The 27767-nt window shown below is 54.9% G+C and overlaps 8 protein-coding genes across 8 annotated transcripts; 3 read left to right on the top strand and 5 right to left on the bottom strand.

Annotated features, from left to right (window-relative positions):
* Nucleotides 1-1000: 1000 nt before the first annotated feature.
* Nucleotides 1001-5250, bottom strand: J4E88_008479 (uncharacterized protein; the record flags this gene model as incomplete). Its single annotated transcript, XM_049402089.1, has 6 exons — nucleotides 1001-1342; nucleotides 1394-1525; nucleotides 1577-4191; nucleotides 4244-4519; nucleotides 4568-4678; nucleotides 4728-5250. 6 exons carry the CDS (start codon nucleotides 5248-5250, stop codon nucleotides 1001-1003), a joined length of 3999 nt encoding a protein of 1332 aa, XP_049252187.1.
* Nucleotides 5251-8028: 2778 nt separating this feature from the next.
* On the bottom strand, nucleotides 8029-9688 carry J4E88_008478 (uncharacterized protein; the record flags this gene model as incomplete). The annotated part of the gene is made up of 4 exons (XM_049402088.1): nucleotides 8029-8727; nucleotides 8813-9111; nucleotides 9162-9575; nucleotides 9622-9688. The coding sequence occupies 4 exons, from the start codon at nucleotides 9686-9688 to the stop codon at nucleotides 8029-8031; spliced, it is 1479 nt and encodes a 492-aa protein (XP_049252186.1).
* Nucleotides 9689-10145: 457 nt separating this feature from the next.
* Nucleotides 10146-12326, top strand: J4E88_008477 (uncharacterized protein; the record flags this gene model as incomplete). The annotated part of the gene is made up of 3 exons (XM_049402087.1): nucleotides 10146-10590; nucleotides 10646-11930; nucleotides 11984-12326. 3 exons carry the CDS (start codon nucleotides 10146-10148, stop codon nucleotides 12324-12326), a joined length of 2073 nt encoding a protein of 690 aa, XP_049252185.1.
* Nucleotides 12327-12489: 163 nt separating this feature from the next.
* Nucleotides 12490-14167, bottom strand: J4E88_008476 (uncharacterized protein; the record flags this gene model as incomplete). Its single annotated transcript, XM_049402086.1, has 5 exons — nucleotides 12490-13292; nucleotides 13357-13413; nucleotides 13471-13747; nucleotides 13808-13883; nucleotides 13941-14167. 5 exons carry the CDS (start codon nucleotides 14165-14167, stop codon nucleotides 12490-12492), a joined length of 1440 nt encoding a protein of 479 aa, XP_049252184.1.
* Nucleotides 14168-14833: 666 nt separating this feature from the next.
* J4E88_008475 (uncharacterized protein) lies at nucleotides 14834-16770 on the top strand (the record flags this gene model as incomplete). Its single annotated transcript, XM_049402085.1, has 7 exons — nucleotides 14834-15115; nucleotides 15167-15442; nucleotides 15490-15624; nucleotides 15669-16281; nucleotides 16342-16530; nucleotides 16599-16638; nucleotides 16695-16770. The coding sequence occupies 7 exons, from the start codon at nucleotides 14834-14836 to the stop codon at nucleotides 16768-16770; spliced, it is 1611 nt and encodes a 536-aa protein (XP_049252183.1).
* A 420-nt stretch (nucleotides 16771-17190) lies between these two features.
* On the bottom strand, nucleotides 17191-18573 carry J4E88_008474 (uncharacterized protein; the record flags this gene model as incomplete). The annotated part of the gene is made up of 3 exons (XM_049402084.1): nucleotides 17191-18219; nucleotides 18272-18399; nucleotides 18453-18573. The coding sequence occupies 3 exons, from the start codon at nucleotides 18571-18573 to the stop codon at nucleotides 17191-17193; spliced, it is 1278 nt and encodes a 425-aa protein (XP_049252182.1).
* A 486-nt stretch (nucleotides 18574-19059) lies between these two features.
* J4E88_008473 (uncharacterized protein) lies at nucleotides 19060-21780 on the top strand (the record flags this gene model as incomplete). Its single annotated transcript, XM_049402083.1, has 1 exon — nucleotides 19060-21780. The coding sequence occupies one exon, from the start codon at nucleotides 19060-19062 to the stop codon at nucleotides 21778-21780; it is 2721 nt and encodes a 906-aa protein (XP_049252181.1).
* A 309-nt stretch (nucleotides 21781-22089) lies between these two features.
* On the bottom strand, nucleotides 22090-27709 carry J4E88_008472 (uncharacterized protein; the record flags this gene model as incomplete). The annotated part of the gene is made up of 7 exons (XM_049402082.1): nucleotides 22090-23637; nucleotides 23686-23927; nucleotides 24021-24388; nucleotides 24435-25202; nucleotides 25249-25485; nucleotides 25532-26311; nucleotides 27300-27709. The coding sequence occupies 7 exons, from the start codon at nucleotides 27707-27709 to the stop codon at nucleotides 22090-22092; spliced, it is 4353 nt and encodes a 1450-aa protein (XP_049252180.1).
* Between the last annotated feature and the right edge of the window lie 58 nt (nucleotides 27710-27767).

Here is a 27767-nt window from a genome sequence, read left to right as displayed (position 1 = left end):
GGGCCCCCATACTCGTGTGGGTGACAGAGCCCTCGAGTCTGCGGGTCTCGCACCCCGCGCCTGGCAAAAAGCAAGTGTGCGAATTATCTAGTTCGCTGCAGTAGGTGGGATTTAGACATATCACTTGAGGCATATATCCCGTACAACTCGAACTTACTAGTCACCCCATAATTACAAAGTCACAAAGTCACAGAAGCAGGCAGCAAGTCCCGAGATTACAAGACGCTGTATGGCTGAACCTCGCTTGGCCCGCGGCCGCCCTCACCGATGAGCACAACTAGCAGTTTTCCAAACAGAGTGACATATCCATGAGATAGTAGCAAGAGCAACTCTCAGCCCCACTACCGCTCTCGCCCCAAATGACACATGCATGCGGAAGTAGCAAGGGCAACTCTCAAGCCCACCAGAACACAAGTGCAATCCTTTGAATAAAGCGAAGGTATCCTATACACAACCACGACAACAACAACAGCGACGAGAGCAACAGCAGCACGCCAATCAAGCCACCGAGGCAAACCCATATGAACTAAACGCCCAAATATGCAAAAAAAAAAGTGGTTCGCACAAGAAGAAGATTCGTGGGTAGCAGCAACCAACAAACAAGGGACAACAAGGACAGGTTCAAAAAAAAAACGCCAGTACTCTGTAACCCAATTCAAACCGAATCCAAACCAACCCAACCCCCCATCCACAATCCCCATCCATGTTACCTTTACCTTCGCCCCCTCCCTCCCACCAGCCTAAAAATGTTGTGTTGTATGTGCGGGGTATCCGATGATTTCGATAAGTACGTCTGTCCGCGAGGAGACAATCGTCCGATAGCGGTAGTAGTCGTCGATGCTTTTATCCGAGTGTAGTTTGGTGTTTGTAGGCCAAGGTGGGGCTTCAAGTGAGCTTAATCAAGCCTTCTCCTCTTCCTTTAAACGTCACAAAAAAATTCTCAGCTACTGTGACTCCGCAGCAAAAGCTACAACACACACACATATTAGGGTCAATTTACTCACAAACTAGCGGACAAGGAACGTACTCTCTCGACACTGCCATTATCCGTCTGATCCACCGCCAGCAGGTTTGGGCTTTGCGCTCCGCCTCCGCGTTCTGTGAAGCCGCGCGTTTCGAGCTGTGGGCGCTTCTTGCCGGGGCTGGGGAGGCCGCCTTGTGATGAGGAGGCGCCGCCGTTGTTCTCCCGGCCGGGGACGCTGATGCTGGGGAGGTGCGAGGATGCTGTGTAGCGAGACTCGCTTGTGTGGTCGTACATTGTGCTGCTACTGCTGCCGACGGTGGCGCAGCGCAGGATTGTTTGGATGAGTTGGTTCTGGCGGAGGGGTTTGGATAGGTAGTCCTGAGATTGGCGTTAGTAGCAGGAAATGGTCTTGATATCATGGTAACGTACATCCATCTGTGCAGCGAGACACTTCTCGCGATCACCAACCATGGCGTGCGCTGTGAGGGCGATGACGGGTGTTGACGGGATACCGTTCTCACGCTCCCATTCACGGATCTTTGCTGTGGCTTCGAAACCGCCCTGAGATGATGTTAGTGGTGTACTTGCATTAAAGAATGTGGCTCAACTCACCATGACGGGCATTTGCACGTCCATAAGCACACAGTCGTAGCGCTTCTTCTGAATGTGCTCAAAGGCTTCAAGACCGTTGTTAGCCACAGTGACTCTGTGGTGGTACTTCTCCAAAATCCGGACAGCAAGCTTCTGGTTGACAGCGTTGTCTTCGGCTAGGAGAATCTGGAAAGACTTGGAGTGATCCGACACAAGAGGTGCGGCGCGACCATCAAGTGCGGGGATGAGCGCGTTGCCCAAATCGATCGGCAGACAAGGTGTTGTCATGTAGCTCGAAATACCATTCTCAAGCGCAGATCTGAGGCTGATGCATACATGTGGCGTAAGCATGACGAGAGGAATGTACTTGAAGCGTTCTGCAATCCTAAGCTCCCGCGCTGTGTTGTCGTTGTCAACGATAACGCAGTCATAGGGCATGTCGGTCCTCTTCGTCGTCTCAGGAACCTCCTCAATCGACTTGACCACCATGGGTACGAGGTCAAGTGTCTTGAGGTGCTCAATGATCTGGTCCGAGAAGCCAGTGTTGCCTTGGTCGACAAAGAGGACGGCGTGCTGCTTGTACGCCACGAGCTGAGGCCGGATGGCGGTAACCTCCGGCGTGCCGAGACGTACTCTGCATGTGAAGTAGAACACACTGCCCTTGCCAAAGTCTGACTCGACCCACATACGACCGCCCATTAGGGTGACGAGACGTTTGGAGATGGATAGACCCAGGCCGGTACCACCGAACTTCCTCGTAGTGGAACCGTCCGCTTGCTGGAAAGTGTCGAAGATGAGGTTGAGCTTGTCGCCACGGATGCCTATTCCAGTGTCGGAAACAGCAAACTGGAACACGTAGTGATCTGGGCCGCATTCTTGCTCTTGCGCCATGGAGATGGCCACCTTGACTTCTCCCAGCTCTGTAAACTTGATAGCGTTACCGACCAAGTTGAGGATAATCTGCCTCAACCTGAAAGAATCACCCACAACGTAGTCGGGCACCTTGTAGGATACGTCGTAGGCGAGGTTCAGCTTCCGCTCGTTGGCTCTTGATGCCAGAGATTTGAGGGCGTTGAAGATTGTGCCTCGCATTGAGAACGGAATCTCTTCCATAACCATGCGGTTGGCCTCAATCTTGGAAATATCGAGAATGTCGTCGATGATGGTCAATAATTGACCAGCCAGGTTATGAACAATAGTCAACATCTCTCGTTGTGCGTGCGTAAGGTCGGTGTCAAGCGTAAGCTGGGTCATTCCAATGATACCGTTCATGGGTGTTCGGATCTCGTGCGACATGTTGGCGAGGAACTCGGACTTGGTCTTGTTGGCCAACTCGGCGGCTTCCCTGGCTGCTGTGTTCCTTTGAATACTCTCTCGCAAACTGGACACCATCTGGTTGATCTTCCGCTTCAGCTCGTCCATCTCGCCGGAAGCCTCGACGGTGATTTGGGTGAACTTGCCCTCCATGGCAGCGTTAGTGATGTCGCCGAAAGCGCGCACTTGGGACGTAAGATTCTGGGCCATGGTGTTGACGTCTGTGGTGATCTCTTTCCATCTGCCGTCGATGTCTCTTACATCTGCTTGGCCGCCCATCTTTCCGTCTACGCCCACATCGCGAGCTACGCGCTTCACAGCAAGAGACCATTCGTCTAGTCTCATAACCATGTCGTTGATAGTGTCTTTGAGTAGTCGAATCTCTCCTTCGGCGTCCACGTGCACTCTGCGGCTCATATCTCCCTTGGCGATGGCCTGTGTGACCTCGGAGATACTTCGCACTTGCAGCGTCAAGTTCTGGGCCATGGTGTTGACATTGTTGGTGAGGTCCTTCCACTTGCCTTCAACGTTGTCGACCTGCGCTTGGCCGCCGAGGATACCGTCTGTGCCGACTTCACGGGCCACCTTGCTGACCTCTTGTGCGAATGTGTTGAGACGGTCCACCATGGTGTTGATGGTAATCTTGAGGGACAGAATTTCACCCTGGACTTCTGCCTTGACCTTCCTGCTCAAATCTCCTCTTGCGACGGCTGTAGTGACTTCGGCGATCTCTCGCACTTGTGTTGTGAGGTTCATGGCCATACCGTTCACATTCTCAGTGAGATCTTTCCAGGTTCCCTCAACACCATGCACTGTAGCTTGGCCACCAAGGCGACCCTCGGATCCGACCTCTCTCGCAATCTTGGTGACTTCATGGGCGAATTGCTGCAGCTGATCCACCATGCGATTGATCGTGTTCTTGAGTTCCAAAATCTCACCCTTGCATTCGGCTTCGACTTTCCGGGTGAGGTTACCCTGCGCGACAGCCGTTGTCACTTGGGCAATGTCTCGCACTTGTGTAGTAAGATTTTGAGCCATGGCGTTCACGTTCACTGTGAGTTCGTTCCACATGCCCTTGACACCAGCGATTTCAGCCTGACCACCGAGCTTTCCTTCGGTACCGACATCTCTGGCCACCTTGGATACTTCAGTCGCAAACGACTGCAGTTGGTCCACCATGCTGTTGATGGTCTGTTGCAGCTGCAGAATTTCTCCGCGGGCCGGACGTTCAATCTTGCGACTGAGGTCACCCATGGCGACTGCGGTGGTGACTACGGCGATCTCTCGCACCTGGTCGGTAAGATTCTTGGCCATCCCATTAACTGCAGGACACGTTAGCATCGGGCCGATAGTGGAACCCTAATCACAACGTACCACTGTCAGTCAGCTCAGCCCAAATACCAGCAACTCCTGGTAGGTTGGCTTGACCGCCCAATCTGCCTTCGGTGCCGACCTCTCGGGCGAGGAATGTAACCTGACTAGCAAACTCCTGGAGTTGATCCACCATGGTGTTGATCGTGCGCTTAAACAGAGTGATTTCAGGGTCCATCTCCTTAGCATGGATCAAGACCTTCTTGCTCAAGTCACCCATGGCCACGGCCGTGACGATGGCGCCGATTTCCCGCAGTGCCTTTTGGAAAGCCAAGTTGGCTAAACATGTCAGCCGTGTCAACGCCTATGTGAGGCTGCAGAGCCTACCCTGTTGATGTTTGCCGAGTTCTCTCTTGAGTGCGCCGATGTCTTCAATGCCGTGTTCGAATACCATGCTCTGTGTCGTCAACTGCTTGTTCACTTCCTGGCTCAGGTTGTCTGTGTGATGTCAGAATGAGCGCATGCGACTCCATTTGCACGCCCTTACCAATGTGCTCGCGCTGGTTCCTTATCTGGTCGGCTTGCTGGTTCAGGTGTACGCGCAGATAGTTGAGCTGCTCCTCGGTGAGGGCTGCGGCGGGCTGCTCGGGGTCGCCATTCGACTCTTTGGCTGCGAGCCAGTTGGACACCCAGATGGCGCGCTCCTTGTTGGATCCCCGACGGCCCTGGACGGGTGGGCCGTTGTTGCCGCGCACGACGCCGGCCTGTGTATATAATACGCCCTCCTCTGGTGGCTCTTGTGCGGGTGTCAAAGGAAACTGGCCCTGCTTGGTCGCGGCGTGGCTGCTCTTGTGCTCGAGGAAATCTATTCTTGAGCAGAGCGCCGACAGCTCCTGCTCGAGTTGTGTCTTCTCTTCGCTCTCCGGGCCCGGCAGAGCGATGGCGTTGGCCGCCGTCTTGGCTCCATTGGCCGAAACCTGTGCGCTGAAGCTGGGGTCTCGCGTGGGGTCATGTTGGCGGGCGAGGTTGCGGATGATGGCTGAGACGCTCGAGTACGTCTCTGCGGCCATTGTGGCGGCGGGTGGAAGGGTGCGAGGCTCAAAAGGCTGCTATGTGCGCATCTGGAACGGGGGAGAGGACGGAAGTGCGGCGGGTCAAGTTTCTATGCGAGGGCAGGCGGACACGGACAAAGGAGGGACTGAAGAGTCTGCCGGTGCAGACGGCTGCGAGGATGCTGATGGATCGCGAGATGAACTCGAGAGGTATCGAGGAAGCGCAAGCAGGGGCCCCGCTGGAATGGATATCCAGTATGGCTCAAACAGGGCTAGCGCGGATCTAGCAGCTAGGCAGCGTGAAGAATAGCCGCACGCCACACGATGGAGGAGCAGAGGGGAGCGCGGCGGAAGAGAGACGGGTTACTGAACACGCCAGCCCAACGCAGCGTGCTACACTATGCTGCCTCACTGCCAAAAGGATTGCCCGACATGCTGCCGGGTTGGGAAAGCAGACTGGACGCGAAGATGACAGTTGAGCGCTACGTCGCGCACGGGTGGGTCCACACGTGCACGGCCGAGCTCAGAAACGGACAGGGCGGACTATGGCTGCCAACGGCCACTTGGTGAACAAACCACCGCAAATTCAGCCCTCCAGCACAACACCACTGCACACCGCCGACGTCATGGCCCGCGGAATGAAGTGTGACCATGCATTTCCCGTCCGCGTGCCATCTCTTAGCACGTACGAGTTTACGAACAGAGCGACGAATGGCAGTGCGACCGAAGCCACCTGCACCCACCAGTGTGGCAAATTACCCCTATTCGCTGCTAACGGCGCGCGGAACAGGCATCGCCTAGCATAGCACCACACCGCGGACACCATGGACTTCAACGCCCACGGCCAACTGTGAAGGCGCCTCTAAATTAGCCACGGCAGCTCTGCGCTGCTCTCCTGTTTGATCTGCATGCCACTGCACCTGCCGTACTCGTGCCGTGGTTTCAGCGCCATCGATCGCAATACTCTCATATCTTATCGTGCGCTGACTGACAGCTGACAGAGGGGCTCTGTGATGGTGCGTACGGTGGGGTACGCTTGTTCACAAAGCACGTCGCTTCGCTCAGGGTCTCTCCCGGCCGTCCGGCCGACTGCAGTAAGCGTGTCTGAGCGGATGCCGGCACATGCTGGCTAACCTGCGAGGACGTGTTCTTGCGCTGTCCAAAATCGACTCGCCGTTGCACCAAAGCAAGGAAAGATTGGGGAACCCGGTCGGCGCATCCGAACACTCCCCGGGTCCTCGCCCCGGGAGCAAGTTCCACGCAGCGGACAACCCTACAGAAATTAGATTTGCTTTTGCAACATCAAGGTATTTCACGACACTCAACACGATATACATGTCCAAGATCAGTCATGTGGATCGTGACGAATTAGTACGGTTTGCCTTCTATGTATCCACCTAGGGACCCCTCCACTATACACAAGGAAGCCATCTAAATTTGGAAACTCTTCACTCAGAAACGTGTTTGCAGAATACATACACCCAACAAGTTGTGCTGAATCCTCTCTTGCGACTAAGTAGTCTCTACGCTCACTTTCCAGGAGCAAGCCTATCGACCGACATTTCTCGATTTCAGGATGTGTTTGCAGAATACAGATCCCTCACTCGTGGTGCTAGATCCTCTTTTGCCACAACGTAGTCATTGGGAGGATCTCAACTTCAAAACATGCCTACAGAATACATGCACATCAAAACCCATCAAACATCATCCATTCCAACAACGTAGTCGTTCGGAATCTCTTAACTTCAAAACACATTTGCAGAAGACATGCACCCCAAACCCATCAATAATCCAGCGGCGTCTCCCCCTGCTCCCTCCCCTCCCTCCCCTCCTCAGAAGCCGCCATCCTCCACGTCGCCAAAGCATCAGACGCATCCGGCCCATCCCTTTCCTCCCTCCCCACCATCATCGACAACTCCGTATCCGTTCTTGCATGCGGTAGCGCAGGAACGCCCCCAACCCCACCCCTCCTCTCAAACAAGTTCCTCCTCGGATTCGTACGTTCGCTTGTAGTATCAATCCGGAGGTCCCGCATTGAAGGCAATGGGTGATAGGACCAATATGGTGACAGTGCGGGAGCGAATAGTTTTGCTCGGCACATGGGACATGTTGATGATGACTCCAACCATGTCATTAAACAGGATCTGTGGAAGATATGGCGGCATATTTTAATCTTTGTACCGGGTTCGGTGTCTGAATATGCTTCGAGACAGATGGAGCAACTGTCGTCGTGTGCCTCGAGGCAATCTGTGCGGATCTGTTTGAGGCCGAAATTTGTGAAGGCTGAGCGTGATGTGTAGGGCACTTGACGCGATCTGGGCGTCTCCGGGGTGATTGTGATGTAAGGCATGGTTGCGGTCGTAGTTGTGGTGGTACTCGTGCTTGCGGGGCTTGTACGACTTGTGATAACAGTGATGTTTGTAGCAGCCGCGGTCTCTGTATAGATAGTCCTAGTGGTTCTGGTATAGGTGGTGGTAAAGGTAGTGGTCGTGGTTCTGGTAGTAGTATATGACATGGTAACCTCTCTTGCGGCAGTTGAAAGCTTTCAGAAGACAGGGTCCTGCAGTGTATTCCTACAAGAGATACTCCAAGAGAAGAGAAGAAAAGATCCTCCACCCTTTTATTAACACATATTTTGGCACTAGAATGTGCGAGCTCTGTTACAACTGTGGTTCGCTTGACCCAAGAATTGAATCTACGGGCGAATCACAAGGGGTCAGATACAAACGATATCTCCAAAACTCGGCTACCTCAATGGAAATATGATTAAACTGTATTTCAGAAATATGAGACTGGCTACCTGAGCTTCTTCGCATGCGCAACCAGACTCTCGATGACTTGCTCAAAGGCATCCTTGTCGCCTAGTGCACTTTCTAATCTCTTCTGCCAGTACTCAAACACCTCCTTTGCTCTTTCTTGCAGGCCCTTTAGGTGGTCGATGTGCATCTTCAACTCCTCGTCTGTCAGCCCTTGCAGTGCTGCATCTGTTGTCGCGCAAAGCTGCATGGTACTGCTGATGTCCAGTTCGGGTGGTGGTGGCGGTCCTTTGCGTTTCCGCTCTGGTTTTGAACTTGATGAGTCAACTGAAGTGGATGATTCGTTCTCGCGCTTGATGCGTCCCAAGGGACCACCGTTATTTCGACCGTCTGAAGAAGGGCGCGGTGAGCCGCCGGGTATGTGTATTGAAGGGAGGATGAGCTTCTTTTGTTTGGATGCAGGGAGGATCTCGTCAAGGTCGACGGGTACACCTAGGGATACCAAGAACAGCCGCCGTATGCGCGAGCGGACCCAGTCGGGAGGTTGTAGTGGCGGCGGTGCGACTAGTTGTGTCCATAATGAATGACTCCGTTCTGAGAGGAATATCGACCGCGTTTCCTCGGGATTGGTAGATATTGTGGGTATGCCGTCCTGTGCAGGGTACATGTCATCAAGGTATGGCTGTGTTGCTGAGACGATATCTTCAAGTGATGTGAGTTGGTCAAAGCCTAAGACGGGCTGTAGAAGGAGAGGTTAGTCAGATTGTCACCACAGCAAGCGGACAAGGCAGTAGTATATGTGGACTAGAATTGCTGCGACTTACAGGACCTGGCGAGGGGACAGGTACAGGAGGCTGTTCTGGGGGCTTATCAAATGATGTCTCTGCATCGTCCTCGCCTTGCTGAAACCCATCGTCAAAGTCCCCAAAATCATCGTCACCCTCTTCGCCTTCTTCAAAGTCGTCGAAATCGCCAAAACCATCGTCGTCACCGTCGGCGTTGCCAAAGTCGTCGTCTTGCTCAATCGAGGCGTCGGCGTCGGCTTCGGCAAGTGTTTCAGGTGCGGCTTCGGTTGCGCCGTCACTCGGGCTTATTGGGGACCTGTCATGCGAGGTTGGTGACCCTTCTTCCGTCAATGGTACGCAGGAGGCACCAAGAAAATGCCCTACGTACCTGGATTGCTGCTCTGGGAAGGCTCCTCCGGTGCTCTGACAACCACGTCAGGCGTAGCATCGGCCAGACGTTGCTGGTGGGCAAGTGTACCGGGAACATCGCCGTAGCTGGGCTGGTCGGGGTCGATCTTCTCGACAATTGTCTTGGGCACTGGTGTTCCTCCTGGTGTCAGAGGCCTGTCGTTTACGCTGACGCGCGAGGCACTGCGACTTCGTGCGCCTTCTGGTACAATCTCCACCTCGTCGGGAACTGCGTCTTGGGTGCGCATGTTGTATGCGTCTGTTCCGGGAACCTCGCCGTGGGCTGGCTCGTCGTCGACTCGCTCAACTCGTGTGATGGGGATGGGCGAGGTCATGTCCGACCGTGCAGGCTGGCCTTCGGTAGCATCGGAGAAGTGCTCATCGCTTGAGTCGGCTATGTGATGTTAGAATGAATACACCGTATGAGCAAGACAACATACCCAGCTCTTTCGCGCCGGGGTCTTCCAGCTCTACGCTCTTGCGGGGTGGTGCTAGCTCGTCCGGCATGTCGAGGCAATTGATGTTGCTATACTCGACGGGGTGTGTGTGTTGTGGGAGACGTCGTGAGACCTGGGTCACGGTTATAGAGGCGGAGGAGGAATGATCTGCGAAGGCGACAGGAGACTGCGCCTCGTTGCTTGAGCGTGTCGTCGTTCAGGCACGCTCGATTAGCGGGGACGAGCGGTCTGGACGCTCCAGCAGCGGGAAGGTGGGAACAACAATTCACCGGAGCTAAGCCCTGACCCTTGCACCTGTTTGTCTAACTTTTGGGCGCGACGTCGATGCGCGTGAGAAGAATACACGACTACGCGCATTTCTTTGACCTCGTCCATTAGCGGCCCGACAATTGCATCCCCGGGCGCGACACGACTAGACTTTCGCGCGTTTTCGATATCTCGCCGACCACAACAGCTCCAGCGCCCATCAACAACAAACACCAGAGCTACCCTCCACACCCGCCATCATGAGCGGCTTCACATTCGGCGGCGCTGCCAACAACAGCGGCGGCAGCAACACTCCTCAGAAGTCGCTGTTTGGCGCTGCACCCTCCACTGGCAGCGCGACGCCATCTCTCTTCGGCACCGCAAACAACACCTCGAGCACACCAGCTAGCAGCGGCGGCGGCGGCGGCCTCTTTGGCGGTGGTGCAGCTAATTCAGGCGGCTCAGGCGGTCTTTTCGGCGGCGCATCCAACACACCTGCATCCAAGCCTGGTGGTGGTCTGTTTGGCGGAGGCTCAGCTACACCGGCCCCATCCTCAACACCAGGTTTCGGCGGCGGTTTTGGCTTCGGACAGAAGAAGGAGGGAGATGCGCCAAAACCAGCTGGTGGACTCTTCGGTGGAGCTTCAACTGGCGCGGCGCCAGCATCTTCCGGCTCTCCATTTGGTGGATTCGGCGGAGCAGGTAGTGAGTAGCTGGGCATATCTGTGACTTCCAACGCGACTGCTGACATGCCGTCTAGGCTCGACACCAACAGCTACGCCAGCAGCAAACAAGACGTCTTTCCTCCCCTCGACCACTCCAGCCGGCGCACCTCCAGGTGGAAGTCTATTCGGCCAGAACAACCAGTCTAGCGGAGGCACATCCTCGCTGTTCGGCCAAAAGCCAGCAGCAACCTCTGCGTCTTCCACACCTGGTCTATTCGGCGCTGCATCCGGACAATCTGCCGCGAAGCCTTCAGGCGGCTTCAGCCTAGGAGGAAACACAGGCGCCTCGGGCGATGCGAACAAGCCCGCTGCACCTGCGTCTACTGCCTCGGGCGGCCTATTCGGAGGTGGCCCGTCAGCGCCTGCTTCACAAGACGCGCAGGCTTCCAAACCTGCAGGTGGGCTATTTGGCGGACTGGGCAGCAACACCCCCTCCTCGACACCTGCGAAGCCATTGGGAGGATTTAGCTTGGGTACCTCATCTGCTGCGCCAGCTTCTTCGCAGCCTACTGCGACCTCGGGCCTGAGTCTGGGTGGAAACAATGCTGCGTCATCCGGTTCTGCGGCACCGAGCCTATTCTCGCCTGCGGGAGCTTCCACCCCAGCATCTACGGGCGGTGGCTTCAGCTTTCCAAAGCCTGCTGCTCCCGCTAGCACCGCTGCAACAACTGGAGCTACAACCACTGCAACAAGCGGTGCGCCTACGACAACCGCATCGTCAAACACATCCTTATTCCCCAGCCTTGGAAGTGGATTGGGAGGCGGAAACACTACATCCGCTGCTTCTGGAGCTGCTACAACCACCACATCTGGAGCCACTCCCAGCTTGTTCAGCAAGCCTGCAGGAAGCGAAGCACCAGCAGCGTCGTCCAACACTACTTCACAACCAACTCCCGCCCCTGGAGCGACAAGCGGAAACAATGCAGGCCAAAGCGGACTTGCTGCGTCAACTGCCGGACCTGCACCTTCAGCGCAATCACGCCTGAAGAACAAGTCCATGGACGAGATCATCACCCGCTGGGCCGCCGACTTATCCAAGTACCAGAAGGAATTCCAATCACAAGCCGAAACAGTCGCATCATGGGACAGGGCGCTCGTCGAGAACTCCGACAAAGTCCGCCAACTATACTCCAAGACCTTCCAAGCCGAGCGTGACGCCGCCGAAGTCGAGAGGCAGCTAACGATGATGGAGGAGAACCAGCAAGAGCTCGACTCTTACCTCGATCGCTACGAGAAGGAGATTGACAACCTCATGAAGATGCACGGTGTCAGCGGCAAGAACGAGACGCTTCGCGGCCCAGACCAAGAGCGTGAGAGGACGTAAGTTGTATCTATAACCCTCAAAATTTGCACAATGACTAACAAGCCCCCAGCTACAAGCTCGCCGAAAAACTCCAAGACCGCCTCAACGAACTCAACAAAGACCTCACGGAGATGATTGAGGAGATCAATAACACATCGCAGACGCTCAGCAAGACCGGCAAGCCAGACGATCCCCTCACGAAAGTCGTCCGCGTCCTCAACACACAGCTCGCTCAGCTCCAGCTTATCGATTCGGGGGCCTCGCAGCTCCAGGAGAAGATTAACAAGGCGCAGAGGGAGGGCCAGCGTGTTGGTGCTAATGGGTGGAATGGACTGGGCAGTGATCCTTCGGCTGATTTCATGAATAGTATGCGTGGCGGGAGGGCGAGCCAGAGGTTTGGTGGTGTGTCATAAGGGGTTGATATGAGCGATGTAGGATAGGATAGGATAGGTCTTGTGCTCTTGATGGATGGATGGTAGTATGATTGCATAACAATTCGGCGTTGTCAAGGCGTTTGTATTAGCTCCCCGAGCCGCTCAGTAGAAGTACAACAACAACGTCATTATCTCCAAGCCCCTATACCTTCTCCCCCTCCACCGCCCCCTCTCCAAACCTCCCCTCCTCCTCCCCCTTCCCCCTAACCTCAGCATGCACAACACTCCCCTCCCTCCTCGCCTCAGCCCTCTCCTGCCACCAAACCCCGCCCGCACACCACACCCCCATACCAATACTAACCGCAATCATAGCCCACATGCCCCTCGTAAAATACGGCGCCATATCCGCCCCGTAGAACAAAATACTCCACCAAGCATTAATCGCATTACTCCCCATATTCATACTCGCTATCACCACGGCACGGAGACTATCTTCTTCGTACCTTAGCACATCGTTTGCCCACGCGAAGAACGTGGCTTGGCAGGCGTATACGCTGCCCGCCCAGTAGTACATGCCGAAGTGGATGGGTGTGGAGTTCGGAAAGGCGAGGATGAGCGCGGAGGTAATGATGCCGGTGGCTGCGATCCAGTAGCCCACTAGATAACGTTTTCCGCCCATGAAATCCGTGAGGGTCGCCCAGAAGAGTGTGGATGCTATGCCGACTGCTGGTACTCCGGTTGGGTAGTTGTTGTTCTGGGCTACGGTGTATGTTTCCGTTGGATGGGAGCGCATGTACAGTTGGAGCAAGGCGTTTGTGCTGAAGGATTCGGTTTCCCCGGCGAGGATCCACAGGATCACGAAGAAATACCAGTACCACGTGCTGAAGCAGTGTTTTAGGAAGGAGAAGGAAATGGGGGTTCGTTCGCTGACTTCGGGGACGCGGGATATCGCGAGCGCCTTCTCGCTGGCGGAGAGGTAGGGGGCGCGGGTGTTGCGGGGGGTGTCTGCAGAGGTAGAGGTACGAAGTCAGTATATGTCTCACATGCATTTCGTATAGCCAGGACTTACCGGGGAAGAGGAGGAAGCCATAGAGGGCGACGGGGAGGGTGATGATGCCGTCGATTACTGGGAATGATGTTAATACATGTATATGTAGATGCATGAATATATTTGAAAACTTACTAAACAACCACCTCCACCCACTCATCCCCCTCAACCCATCCATACTACTATGAATCCCCGTCTGGATAAAACCGCCTATCATCGTGCCAGCCAGGCCCGAAGCAGTGAAGATGCCGGATCTTTTCCCTAGCTCTTTTTCTGTGTACCAGGAGCCCAGGATGTAGTGGGTTCCTACAAAGGTGGAGGATTCGAAGAGCGCTTGGAAGAAGCGGATGGCCATTATGTCTTGCGGCTTTTGCGCGGCGGCTGTTACCATTGTTAGGCCGGCCCATGCTACCTGGTGGTCTTGTTAGGAAGGGTGGCTTGTGGGTGGAGGGGATGGATGGGGGAGATGTACCATGCATGCTGGGAAGAAGTAGCGGGGTTTGATGTAGTAGAGGGCTATGTTGCAGGGGACTTGGCCTATGGTGTATCTAAGGATTTGTGACATTAGTAGAGTTTCTCGTGTACTCTTTCTCATGCTCACTCACCCAACCGTGAAAACGGTGTTGATTTGATTGAGCTGGTTCCCCTTGAAACTCAACTCTTCCCTCATGCCAGAAACATACGCATTGTTGAGGTTTGTGCGATCAAGATAGTTCAGGAAGTACATGAGACAGCAGAAAGTAAGGATGAAGAAGTCGAGCTTTTGCACCAGCTTGCGCTCGCCTGGCGCATTCTGGTCGCCTCGAAGATAGGCGATGAAGCTGTTGGCCATTTTGGAGATTGCTATCTCAAAGTCGAGATGTTGAAGTGTTGACCTCAGCTGAGCAGAGGTATTGCGCCTCGTTGCTGAAGATATGAGGTTGCGCGACAAAGGACGATTCTATCGCGTCTCCAAACAATCGCCGTTATCAGTTCTGTATGTAGTTGAATCTCTTCGGGTGACATTGTCCGTCCATGCATGAAAGGACCGATAGACGCTGGGAACGAGATATGGATGATAGTACGCCACTTATGCCTGACTCGGAGCGTTCACAATCAGTAACCCTCACCGACGATCATGACGCCCGTGGTTGGATAGCTGATTGCCGGTATCGGGTGCTTGGGCAGGCGTATCTGAATCTCAACACGGCAGGTATATCCTCTTGAGCAACGGCGGTCTATCTCGGCCGACTGAGCGGCATGTCTGCTAGGAGTTAGTCTGGCTTGGGCGCGTGTAAATGCGGGGAATGGTACTGTCGACGTCTTCGATGGCTTCGGTTCAGGGCCGCCATCACGTATGGACCGCGGCGCAGATGCACCCGAGAGTGGGGAGGATAGGAATACGGAATGGCGAAGGATACTCACGGAGATGTTTACAAATTGCTCTTCCAGTTTAATATACTTGAGTATTACAGTCTCCCTTATCACGGTAGTTTGGCGTTGCAAGAAGTCCTGAAGTATGACATCTGAAGCGAACTGGGAGAAAGTTGCCGCGGGGAAGCGCGCAGCGCTCGCGGAATCCATTCCGACTCAATACCGCATACCCCAGGACAAGTTTCCACCGGAATCACAACTCGACGTCACGACGTGGCCTAGGGAATCTGGATGGCTTACGGAGTCAGAACTCGCGATCACTGAGAGCACGGCGTCAGATATCCTCGAGAAGATTGCGTCGAAAGCATGGAGCGCCGAAGACGTCACGGTCGCGTTCTGCAAATGCGCCGCAGCGGCGCATCAGCTGGTATGGCAGAGTTTCGTAGAGCAGAGTTTCGGTGGTCTGATAAGTGCATAGACGAATTGTCTCAGCGACGCTTTCTTCGATGAAGCGGTACAGCAAGCCAAAGCCCTCGACGAGCATCTCGAACGAACCGGCAAGACCGTAGGACCGCTCCATGGCTTGCCAATATCGCTCAAGGACAACTTCAACGTAAAGGGGAAAGACAGCACCGTAGGCTTCACCTCGTTAGTGAACCAACCGGCCGAATACGATGCGACGCTGGTGGAAATACTGCGTCGACTGGGCGCTGTCCAGTATTGCAAGACCAATGTGCCAACAGCCATGATGATCGTACGTACACGCGCATATACAACGAGCTAGAAACTGACAAGACACAGGCAGAGTCCGTGAACAACACATTCGGCCGCACCGTCAACCCACTCAACCGCAAAGTCACATCTGGTGGCTCCTCAGGCGGAGAGTCCGCCCTCATCGCATTCGGCGGAAGTCCCTTAGGCGTCGGAACAGACATCGTAAGTACCACTTCGCACTAGAACTTCAGATCTAACAATATCAGGGCGGCAGCTTGCGTATCCCAGCGGCATGTACCGGTATCTTCACTCTGCGCCCTTCCTTCGGCCGCTTCACAACCCAACGCTGCCGCTCCGGTCTCGCCGGCCAAGAAGCCGTCCAATCCGTAAACGGACCCATGGGAAAGACACTGTCGGATATCGCAATGTACTCCAAAGCCATCGTCGACGCAGAATGCTGGAAACTAGACCCAAAGATGCTGCCAATCCCATGGCGGGCCGTAGACCCCCCACAGAAGCTCAAGATCGCGGTGCTTTACAACGACGGCATTTGCCTACCCACGCCACCGGTGACGCGTGCGCTGCAGGAAACGGCGGTCAAGCTGAAGAAAGCGGGCCATGAGGTTTTGGTCTGGAATCCGAAGTTGCATGCTAAAGCGATAGAACTTCTAGGGCGCATGTTCGTTGCAGACGGAGGAAAGAGCGTCGAGGCGCTACTCGGTGTAACGGGCGAGCCGTACCGGCCTGAAATGATACAGTACAAACACGCGAAGGAACTAGGTGTTTATGATATGTGGAAACTGCATACGGAGCGATCGGAGCTGCAGCGACAGTATCTGGAACAGTGGATGGGGGTTGAGGGACTCGATGGTATTTTAGGTAAGGCAGCTGAGAACCGTTGTTTTGTTCAATCATTCTTGGTCTAACAGTTGTGAATAGCGCCGACAACGCCCTACGCAAGCGTAGCGCACGGCGACTTCAAATACGTCGGATACACGGGCGTGTACAACGTCGTCGACTACTCTGCCACCTCATTCCCCTGTGGCGTTTCAGTCGATAGAGCCGTGGACCAGTATGCGAGCGACTACAAAGCGCAGAGCGAGTCCTGTCAGGCTGCTTATGATAGCTGTAAGTGCCACTTACCTTGGCCCAATTCCCATATTTTCAACACTAGTGCATGACTAATGAGTTATCAGATCACCCTGAGCTACTTCACGGCCTACCAGTTAGTCTACAGTGAGTTTAACTATGTGGAGTTTTACTGGGGTGGATGATGCTAATTTCTGTGACAGACTTGTTGCGCAACGGTTGGAGGAGGAGAAGGTGCTTGCTATGACTGAGACGGTGCTGAAGGCGATACGGTCGTGAGTGGGTTGGTGCGTGTAGTGTGGAATTACTTTCAAGATGTATGCAAGTTATTTTTTCATTTGTAGCGGGGAAAAGACCCGCCTATGCTGGAGATACCGTGATGCTATGAAGCAGCCGACCATAAAGATATCCACCATACTGTAACGCCCAAACGCTAAAACACCACATACCACTCCTCCGCCACCATATCTTCATCATCCCCGTCATCCGTCGGAATGGATACATTCCAAACATCATCGCCCATCCCATACGGTTCCAATTCCTCTAGCCCGAAATTATATCCGTGAACGCTCTCAATCCTGTCCACAAACGTTCAGAAGCTTTCTTTCCCTCCCATGCCCCTACTGTGCATATCCATATCCCATCCACTAATACTCCCATCTCCCCCACCACTCCTACTCTGTAACCACCACTCCTACTCTATAGTATAACCTGAATCGCATCCTTGGGAAGACTCTCACTCGGACAATACGGACACTTGAACTTATGCCCACCCCTACTCAGCGTATCCAAACTCACCTGCGCAATAACATGGCCACACGGCATCATCATGGGTGGATTCTTATCCGTGCTCTGCTCCTTGGACACGGGACAAACGAAAATGCTGTGGAAATGGTACTGACTCGGCAGCGGAATCTCCACAGGCAGCTCATCCTGCGTCGTCCACTCGGTTCGCTTCTCCTTCATGATGGATTGCATTTTGAGCAGGTAGGGCAGGGCGATCGCGCCGGCTGTGGCGGCGATGAACAAGGGGGAGTCTGCGGAGAGGCCGAGGAGGCTGCAGAACTCGCGGTTGAAAGACTGGGCGACTTCGTCCCAGGCGGTGGTGTTGTAGAAGAGGCGGTGGTAAGGGGACGTGGGTATGTTTTGGTAGAAGGCCATGGCGCCGAGGAGCTGTTGGATTTCGCGGGCGTAGCGCTTTTGGAAGGGCGGGAATTCGCGGCGCGCGTAGGCCCAGGCGGAGAGGGGGCCTGTGGGGGGTGCTTCGTCGGAGGAGTCGGACATGAAGGAGTCGTCGTTGGGGGCGGGGGATGCACTGTCGAAGAGGCAGACGAATTGCAGCCGGCACAGCTCGAATTCTAGGTTGCTGCCGCGTTCTTCGAGGAGGGCGCTGCGTTCGCGCGCCCATTGGATGGCGGGGGCGAGGTTCTGCTCGTGCCGCAGTTGGTGCAGGATGTGGTACATGTCGGCGAATTGCCGTTGCAGTTGCTCCGAGTTGAAGGTTCCTTCTGCTAGGTCTTTCTCCCAGGCTTCGCGTATGTATGGATTCGGCGTGTTGGGCGTGGGTTCTGGGTGGGGTGGCTGGCGGCGCGCTTCTTCGATGAAGGTGGATGCTACTTCGAATTGGCCTTCGCGCAGGAGGTGCATGGCGATGGCACGGTTGATGAGCGAGGGGTGCGAGGAGAGGGCATCGTTGTCGGCGGAGGGGAGGGGCTTGTCTTTGAATTTCTGGACATAATTGTTAGGTTGGTGGTGTTGATGCATGTGTAGGGAAGCGCACCTTGTCCAGCGTCTTGCCATACTTGTTCAGGCCAGCGTAGATTGGCTTGAGGTCTTTGTTTACCGCGTCCAGCGACTTTTTGAACGGGTCCTGGAGTTTGGCGAGGGTCACGGGCGCCGTCTTCGCATCTGGTCGCGCAAGTTAGCAGGGTCCAGGACGAGATTGTTGACAGAGTCCTCACCAGCTGCGATCTTAGCGCGAGCTGCCGTCAGCATGTCTATGGCCTTTTGCACATCGTCGATGCTGGTGGACAGGTTTGCGCTGCTCTCCAGCAGCTCCACTTGCTCGCGGAGGTCGTCCATGGTGTTGATAGCGATGGGTGGGATGCCCTGGGGCAGTGGCTATGATGGTTTGGGGAGAGGGTCAGCTGGCAGTGAATAGCTGTTGTCTGGCCAGCAGAGCTCTCTTCCGCTGTCCATGGCCGTCGTGTTGGCGGATTGGAGTTGGCGTCGAGCTCGCGATCGCCGCATGGTCGCTGCAGCCGCGGGCATGACGTGTGGGGGACCAGGCCGACGACGTCCGCGCGCATGATGCATCAGCTCCACCGCATGCACAACCTCCCCTATACCGACGCCCTCTCGCCATCCAGATGCAGCGCCGAGCTCGAGACTGCTGGAACCATGCATAAAGTGCCATTCCACTCGCTCCCCGTCACACTGTCGCCCTCGAACCGGTGGCTCGCGCTCGGGCATCGGCGAGACTCTGCGCCTACCTCTCTACGATGAAGAGCTTGCCTTTGCAGCGCCCTGCAGTGTATCCGAAACATACCTCACCGCCTCTAGCCTAACATGGCGCACCCACTGCCCATGTCGCCGCCGCGGACGCACACGGAGAAGGAGCTGCGGGACCAGATGCCGCCCCTGCAGACGACGTCAACCCAGCGCAAGACTACAGCCCAGTCCCGCCCACAGCCGCTCTCCAAAGCTCCTACCACCGAAATGATACCCGAAGAGGCCAGGATCAAGTCTCCCACGTCGCCTGCCGGACACCAGCGCTTCGTCTTGACCGACGTGGTAGCCGCGCGCTACATCGAAGAAGACCCGACCACCTCATGCCACGTCCTCGCCCGTCGCCAGAAGATCGAGGGCTACGAGATATACCTCGTCGAGCAATGGGCCTGTTCGCGCACCCATCCCACCTTCCTCATCACAACGTATACCGGCAATCCTGAGGACACTGTGCTGGCCACAATCATAAGCGTACCCAAGAATGAGGAGGAATGGTCGCCGCAGATGCGCCTGTACTTCAGATCGCTGACCGAGTACCATGCGCGGAGGAAGGACACCCCCTATGGCGCCTTGATGGTCACAAACCTCAGTGGCTTTCCCTCGTCCCTGACTGTCATTCCCATCCCCGGAGGCGATCTGAAGAAATATCGCGAGGCCTTCTTCGTCAACGAGAATCTGAAGAGACTGGGATGTTCGGGTCGGCTGGGCATAAAGCTCACGCCGCCAAGCAGTGCCACGCAAGCCAAGTTCCAGCAACTATACCGTACTAGCGAAAAGATCCCGTTCAACGCTTCCGTCATTGAGCTTGTGAAGCTCTGTCAAGTGGCACTTGTCTTGTTTGGGAAGCTGGAACCAGAGTATGCAGACGGGCTGCTGTGCGATGTCACGGAGAAAGCTATCAACGACTGGTGGATAGACTTTGGATCGGAGTACTACACAGTGGAACCTCACGATGGCATTCTTGGTCCTACCACAGTCGCTGCTCTGCTGGGTATGCTGATGGGTGCCCGAAACCGACTCAGTGCTTGTAGCGCTGCAGTTGCCAAGGATGTCTTCGACATTGAGGCCACTAAGCGTGGTATCGGACATTTCCAGAAGTCGCAACATCTTCCCAGGACGCGACGCCTCGATCGACACACGCTTGATAAGCTACGAAGAGCCTCAGCAAAGGCAGCGAGTAAAGAAGGCTGGGCCGTTCCCCGGGCTTTCAAATCCACCGTGGCCGAGTTAGGAGGCAAGGGCGGTGAGATGGTCATGGGCATTGTTGGGGCTGGACAGAAGGACGGTATCGCTGAAGTCGAGACTGTCGACATTGACCAGTTTGTGGAGCTTGTGAGAGGTGAACACGCCAAGTGGTTGTGGCACGGAAAGCCCAGGAAAACTGTATCAGGCGACAGCATGTTCGATCGACTTCCTGGCGGAGAAGCACGCTCAGCCTCCCCAGACAAACATGACCCTGCACCGAAGCTGGTCCGACGAGAATCAACGCTTGATCAACAAGGCATTGCGAAGCGCGATACAGGGTCTTCGGAGATGAAGAAGGCAGAAACCTTTTCGCCAGATGGCCAGGAGAAAGACAGCAAAGATCCGTATTCGAAGCGGGCCACCATCAAAGCCAAGCTAGAGTCTGGCAGCGGCTTCCATCATATCAAGAACGCCGTGGGTCTGCGCACTCATGCAAGCAAAGTATCGCGAGAAGAACATGGACGACACGTGTTGCATCGAACCAAGAGTGGCACACCACAGTATGCAGACTCAAGAACGTCGATGGACTACTACGAAAGCCAGTCGGACGATCCCTATTCTCTCATGTCGCCTCAGAGTACAATGGGCGAGGAACCGGCCTACACCAAACAGCTTACCGAAACCCCAGGCGACTCAGTGGTGTCATTAAACGACAACAAGCTAATTGGTGGCCGCCACGCGTCTAACCTACGCAGTTCTATCATCGAAAGCGACGTCTCAGATCAGCCCGATCAACCGCCCACCATATCCAGCTCCGTCGCCGGATCCATCTACCACGGCATAGACCTCGACCAAAACCTTCCCGTGGACCAAACCGCCCAAGTCCCACCCCTCCTCCGCCGCACCCAATCCGGCACCCAATTCCTCCCTTCCCAACCCCCGCGCAACGAAAACTGGTGGCCCCGCCACCTCTCCTTCAGCACAGCCGAAGAAAGCGTCCTCCGCTGGCCCACAATCAACGCTTCGGATCCCATCGACGAAGAAGCAGTTGCAGATGACGCCGACGCCGACGCCGACGACAACAACCTCACTAAAACCACCACAACCACAACTACAACCGCCGCCCTAACCACCCGCGCCACAACCCAAAACCTACACTCCACGCAACTAAAGCGTCTCCACACCCACCTCCACACCCTCTCCACCCAAGACGCCCTCTGGGTCTCCACCGCCCTCTCCTCCATAACCGCCCTCTCCGCCTCCGCAGACACAGACATCCAGACTTTAGAATCGATTTACTACCCCCGCCTCGACACGTACCACTCCCTCCGCGAAGACACGCACGCGACTGTAACCAATAACCGTGGGCAGTTGACGGCTAGTCTAAGGGAATTGGGGAACGTGGGCGATAAGCTTGAGTATGAGATTAGTGCTCTACGCGGCAAGGTCGAGGATATCGAGGATGTGGTGGGCGAGTTTGAGAGGCAGGTTGAGTTTGTGGAGGGGAGGGTCGGGGAGCTGGAGAGGGTGTTGGGCGAGAGGGAGGGGTGGTGGGGGTGGGGGGTTAGGGTTTTGACGGGGGCGGCGCCGGGGTGAGCATAGCATGCGGAGAGGGGAGTTTCCTTTTTTTTATCCGTTCTTTTGTTTGTTCGCAGGTGTGATGGAAGACTGGGCGTTTGGGGGTATACCCGCTTGTAAAATCTTTTGAGTATATCTTTTTCGGATGGTGAGATGGTATGTATATAGGAGATAATGTTTCATCATATAGATCTAGAATATTCAATCAGATGTCGCGTTGCAACCCATATTCAAGGAAAAACATAAATCGTGTATCGTTGCTCTCACTAGGGTATCACATTTCGTCATTCAGCAAATATACCACCCTCACCCCTCCCTTTAGCATCTTTACCTTCCAGCACTCTCCTCCCCGTTCCTAACCCTCTGCCTATGTTCCTCCTCAAGCAAACTCTGTCTCCGCACATACTCCATAACAATATCCTCCTCGGTCCTCTGTTTCTCCAAATTGCTAATCCGTTCACTCTCCGCTTTCTCGCTTTCTGCCAACACTTTCTTTAGTTCTGCATCTTCATCGTCGTTATCGTTGTCTTGCATTGTGATGCGATGGGGGAGTGGAGGAGGAGCGGCCCGCGCATCTATGTCGTGATCACGCGTCTGGTCTTCTCCGAGGGCGGTAGAAGCACGGGCGGAAGAATGAGCGTAAGGAGGTGGAGAAGCATGCGTCTGACCCGAAGCAGCATCACTACCACCGATAGCCTGACTCATCGCATCCATAACACCGCTTTCCTGCTGCGCACCTCGCGTCGACGTCGCATATTCATCCGGATGCTCCGCATGGATCTGAGCAAGCTGTTTCGATTCAGCGATAATTCTTTTGTAATCCTCATCGTCCTCGGTATCGTTATCAGAATCCCATTCATGATGATCGCTGTCTCGTCTTGTCCGCTTACTCGTTTCAGACAAACTCTTTCTGAGCGTCTCTTCAAGCGCCTTCCTCTCCTCTTCCGTCATGTCGGTTTTGCCGGCTTCGGACATACTGGCTGCCATGGCGCGGTGGAGCGCTGCTTCCTCGTCTTGTTGGGTCGGCGCGCCGCTACTGGAAGGGGGTGCGTTTTCGAGCTCGGCGATGGAAGCGCGGATTGCAGAGGCGACGAGGCGGTCTTCTTCCGGGTCGCCGCGCGAGGATTCGGCGACGGAGGCGGCGATGGCGCGTTCGAGTTCGCGTTGGTCTTCTTCTTCTTCGGCTCGGAGTTGGGCTTCGAGATCGGCTTGTGATTGTTGGGATGGGGCGGTTGACGATGCAATTGATGGGGAGCCTGATGTGGGGGTTTCTTGTCGTCTTAATGCGCGTGTTCGTTCGGCTTCTTGTTGCCGCCAGCTGGGAATCGTTGATCGGATCTCAGGCTCGACACCGCGTCTGCGTGGGGGATCAGGGTATTGGCCTGCGGCGCTGCCTTGTGGGACGGAGTTCGCGTGTGCTGATGGCTGGGCTACTGCACCAACATGCGAGTCGAGTATAGCAGAGCGCTTATCCTTCCTATCCTTCTTCTGCTGGACAAGTGAATGGAGTGAGTCCATTTGCTCAGCTCCAACGTTGCGCTTCTTCTTGATACCCCACTTCATGTGACTCCATTTCTTCACAATCTCGTCGCGTTCTTCTTGCGTTACCTCGGATGCTTCATCGTAGCCCTGCGCGATACGTGCGGCGATGATGTAGTTTTGCACGCTCTTTCCCTTGCTCTTGACCATTTCTTGGTAGAGTCCTTTCATGGCATAGCCAGGAACCGACCAAGCACCACCCATGACGCGGAATGGTACGCTCATGATACCGCGTCCAACTCCCTTGACGAAGCCGATACCACCTTCTTTCTTTGCGCCTTTGTAAGGATCCGTCACAATACCAGTGATGCCATCATAAAGACCAAAGCCGAATTGCTGTATTGACATCAGTAAACATCATTCGTAGCGTTGTAGTCAACATACCTTGGCAGCGGTTCGCATGCCACTCTGGAAATCGGTAACCTTATCGACCTGTCGCACTTCTGCTCCGTAGAGCTTCGGTACGTTGTGAAACCCCTTAGCCACATTGAGTGAGAAGTCCATGGGTGACTTGAAGCCAGCGCCAACAATCCTAGCTAGACCCTTCCCAGTGTCTACTGCAGATTCACAATTCTCGGCCATGCTTGGCTTTGGCCCAGTGTTGGATGGTGCTGCAGATCCAGCCACTGATCTGGAGCGACTGCGAGACCGCGAACGCGAGCCTTGGGTAGATTCAGCAAATGCTTGAGACATGAATGATGACCTGTGTGAAGGCGTACCAGGAGAGCCAGGGCTCTTGACTGCTGGGTTGTCCGCCTGTATCCGGGCCAGATCAGCAGCAGCATCAGCAGCAGTTGGTGTTGCGGCCCCACTTCTACCTGAGCGATCGGTAGCATCAGTCGCCGTCCTCGATGTCGTCGGGCGTCCACTACTTCCTTCTCCGGTCGACGAAGTTTCGGTACCTGTGGCCTTTTCTTTGCCTTTCTTAGATCTGGCATCAGGATGTATGTTGAGTAGTTTGAGAGTCTGAATTGGCATATCAGCAACACCCATCATCACTGAGGTTGCTGTTCCCATAATAGCACCAGCTGCGCCAGAAACTGGATCCCAAGGGCCTTCATCAGGAACATACTCGCGAGGGCGGTATCTACAAGTTTTAGCACATGTCATAAATCGAGCATGCGATTGCTTACAGTTTCATGTCAGAGAAGTTCACTTCGCCTTGTTGGGCCAGTACAGTAGCCGCCTTAGCACTCAACTTCACGTCAGTCCGCTTCAGTCTCCAGACAGCCGGCTTGTCTGGCATAAGAGCACATCGCAGTTCGTCGTAATTAAGCATCTGATGGAATGACTGAGCTCCCTTCTGTGTGCCGTTTTCCTGTTTGATCTTGTCGCAGAGCTCCTGCGCCCGATCGAGTGTTTCCGGTTTGAGGGCTTCGTTGATAGCTCCGGCAAGCTTCTCTGCGGTGAGTTCCTTGTATGGGATGGGATCAGGCCCAGCGCCGGCTCTTGAGACCATGGCTCCCCAGAAGGCTTGATCTCCGAAGAATGGCACAACAACGGTCGGCTTTCCAGTTGCGATACCAGCTGCCGTAGTTCCTGCACCACCATGATGTACGACGGCAGACACGCGTTTGAATAGCCAGTCGTGAGGACAATTGCCAAGCATGAAGACGCCATCTGGCTTTCCAAGATCATCGGCTCCTAGCCCGCCCCAGCCTTTGGACACCAACGCACGTTTTCCGGTGATCTTCACGGCGTCGAAGATCATCTTGGTCATGGCATTTGGATCGTCCACTACAATGGAACCAAAGCCGATGTATACTGGTGGCTCACCTCCATCGAGAAAGGCTGCAAGATCCGGGGCTGGTGTATAGTTTGAGGCGAGGTTCAGGAAGTAGAAACCCGCGACGGAGATGTGGTGGTTCCAATCCCTGGGTTTAGGAATAAGTGCAGGAGACCTGTGAGATGTGAGTCAAATTGTGAGCAGCATTTAAGTATACTCACCAGCAATATGTGAAAGGTACTTTCAGACGCGCGAGCATGGCTGGCGCCCAGACAGCGCTGATGGGATCCAGCCGAAGGCTATCCTTGCGGAACCTGTTGATGACGTCGCCCAGACCCTGCCATGTGAGCACGTCGACCATGATATACGACAAGTAGTTTGTGATGGTGGGGTCTGCATTGCTAGACTGGATGTTGGCGAGTGGATGCGGGAATTGCTGTGTAGGCGACCACGGCATGCTATCCGAATTAGCAGGTGCACGTATCTGAAGGAGACCAAACATACGTGAACATCATGTGTAAAGGTATGCCCAACTTCTCAGCGCAATGTATGTGTCCGAAAGCGGGAGGATTTGCGATTATGGCATCTGCGACGAATGGTTTGCGCAGTTGCTCGGGCAGCTGGTCCTCGATACCCATCCACTCTTCGACAGTCTGCTGGAGCGGATCTACACCGAGACCGTTTCCAGTCTCTATGCAAGATCTCCATGTGCCGCTCAGAATCTCTGCGATACCCTTCCTCCTCTTGCCAATGTCACCACTGCGCAATGTATCGAAGCCAGGCATCAGCCCCGGGTTCTTCACCATGAAAGCCATAAGTTCAGCTGGGTCGCCTCCGATACTGAAGAATTCCAGTCCATTCTCGATAACGAAGTCCTTGAACGTCGGGTGTGTCGCTAACCGTACCCTATGGCCGTACGTATCCTTGAGCACCTTGCCCAATGCGACGAATGGCTGGACATCACCGCGAGAGCCCACCACTTGTATGACGACGTTCAGCGGAGGCGGAGGCTGCTGACCGGGCGCACCGCCGAGGAACTCTGGGACGTACGGTGGCGGCGGCTCAGGATCTTCTTGCGCGTTTGTGAGCTGACGCTGTATTTGTGGGAGGATGAGTTGTGACAGCGCGCGGCTCTTCTGATCGATTCGGATATTAACACGTCCATCGTCGGCGACTACTGCGTTGGTGCCCAGCTCTTCGTTCTCGACCTGGCCTGGCAACTCGGTGTATGCGGGTGGTAGGTCCCCTAGGGTCGGTGCTTCGTAGGCGGGACCATCGTTGGCGCTAGGGTTGTTATGTGAATTAGAGGACGCGCTACGCATCAAGTCAGTATAGAACTGTCGTCAACCACCAGGTAAGACCAACGTGGGTTGTGTTTGTGTATATGGCTGCGTTGGCGGGGCATTGTCGCGGGGCGCGTCATTGCCCTGCGCGGGGTTACTTGAACTCGCCATGGTGGTTGCAAAAGAAGGCTCAGTAAGAGGGCATTGTAGGTAATGACGAAGCTGCAAGAGAGAGCGTCAGGAGGAGCCGCTACACTAAGAATGAGAAGTAGGAGCTGCAAGCCTGTATTCCACGCGCGGGAGAGCATATGCGCTATGATGCGGACCTCTTCGGCCTTCTTGGCGTGTGATTGGCCATGGATAGATCAAAGCCACAAGCGGGGCTTCGTCATCGCTCAGCCCCCGATGCCTTGTTACCTACTCCTGGGGTCCATTTTGCATGTCACAAATTGCATCTGAAACGATCGACACTGGAAATGCTAATCTGGGTGCTGCTTGAGAATGTCAGGCGTCCACCGACCTTCCGCTAATTCAGTTGGCTTGGATTGTTAGGAACCGAATTCACCGAATACACACCAGTAGTCTAGAAGCCTAGATGAGATATGACTGAATATATTGTAACGCTGCCTGATACCGATGACCCAAAGCCACCTGAAGTCTGCCTCGCCCACTTGCCGAGTATATCGCAGTCCTGCTGGTGCAGTCTCAAGCGTATCGAAGCGTATACATGCGTATTCTCGTGTTGTTGTAGCAGCCCACATGGGGTACTCGGTCCACATAGCTACTCAGAAGGCCTGGAGCAGCTGACGATGATACGTAACCATGAGCTTCCACAGCTTCCACGCGCCGGGCTCGACACCTACAGTCCTGAGGACTACCCGCTGACAGAGAAGCGCTCATGATCGAAAAGAGGTGCTTGAACCGGAAATCTACCTGTTCGCACACATAAGTCGGCCTCTTTATCGGGTCGTGACGATACACATACCTACCACAAATGCGGCCATGCGGAAACGCCCTCCCAAGAACGTTTGCCGTCCGCCTCAGGTGCAGTTGACTTTTGCTCATCTTCTTGCTTCTCTTGGGGTTTGTGGTATACCGAAGCCTTGCTGCTGTCAGTGTCGCGCTTGGGTGCTGCTGATGTATCGAGGGCATGTTTCGCAAGCCAGATCAGCTGTTCTGTACGCGTCGTTGCTCTATCGTTGGCGAGGCGCGTGCATATCTTGTTGACAATGCGACCGGTAGTCGTTACGCCCTGCGCAGCCTGGAGCTCGTTGACGGCTCGGTCAACGTATCCGGCGCGGTCGGACGCTGAACTGGAGCTTGGTCGTAGCTGGCGCTTGAAAGAGACTGGTGCAGACCTGGAGACACCACGAGCGGTTTGGAGAGGTAATTTGAACATGGTGACGACGGTGCTGGGTAACGTGGAATGTTTGTCGATAATGAGATCTTGGAAGGGG

Source organism: Alternaria novae-zelandiae (assembly GCF_023758075.1).
Source record: "Alternaria novae-zelandiae strain BMP 2774 chromosome Unknown scaffold_19, whole genome shotgun sequence".
NCBI classification, from domain to species: domain Eukaryota; kingdom Fungi; phylum Ascomycota; class Dothideomycetes; order Pleosporales; family Pleosporaceae; genus Alternaria; species Alternaria novae-zelandiae.
Note: the sequence above shows the minus strand (reverse complement) of the source record. Positions and strands in the feature narration are given on the sequence as shown.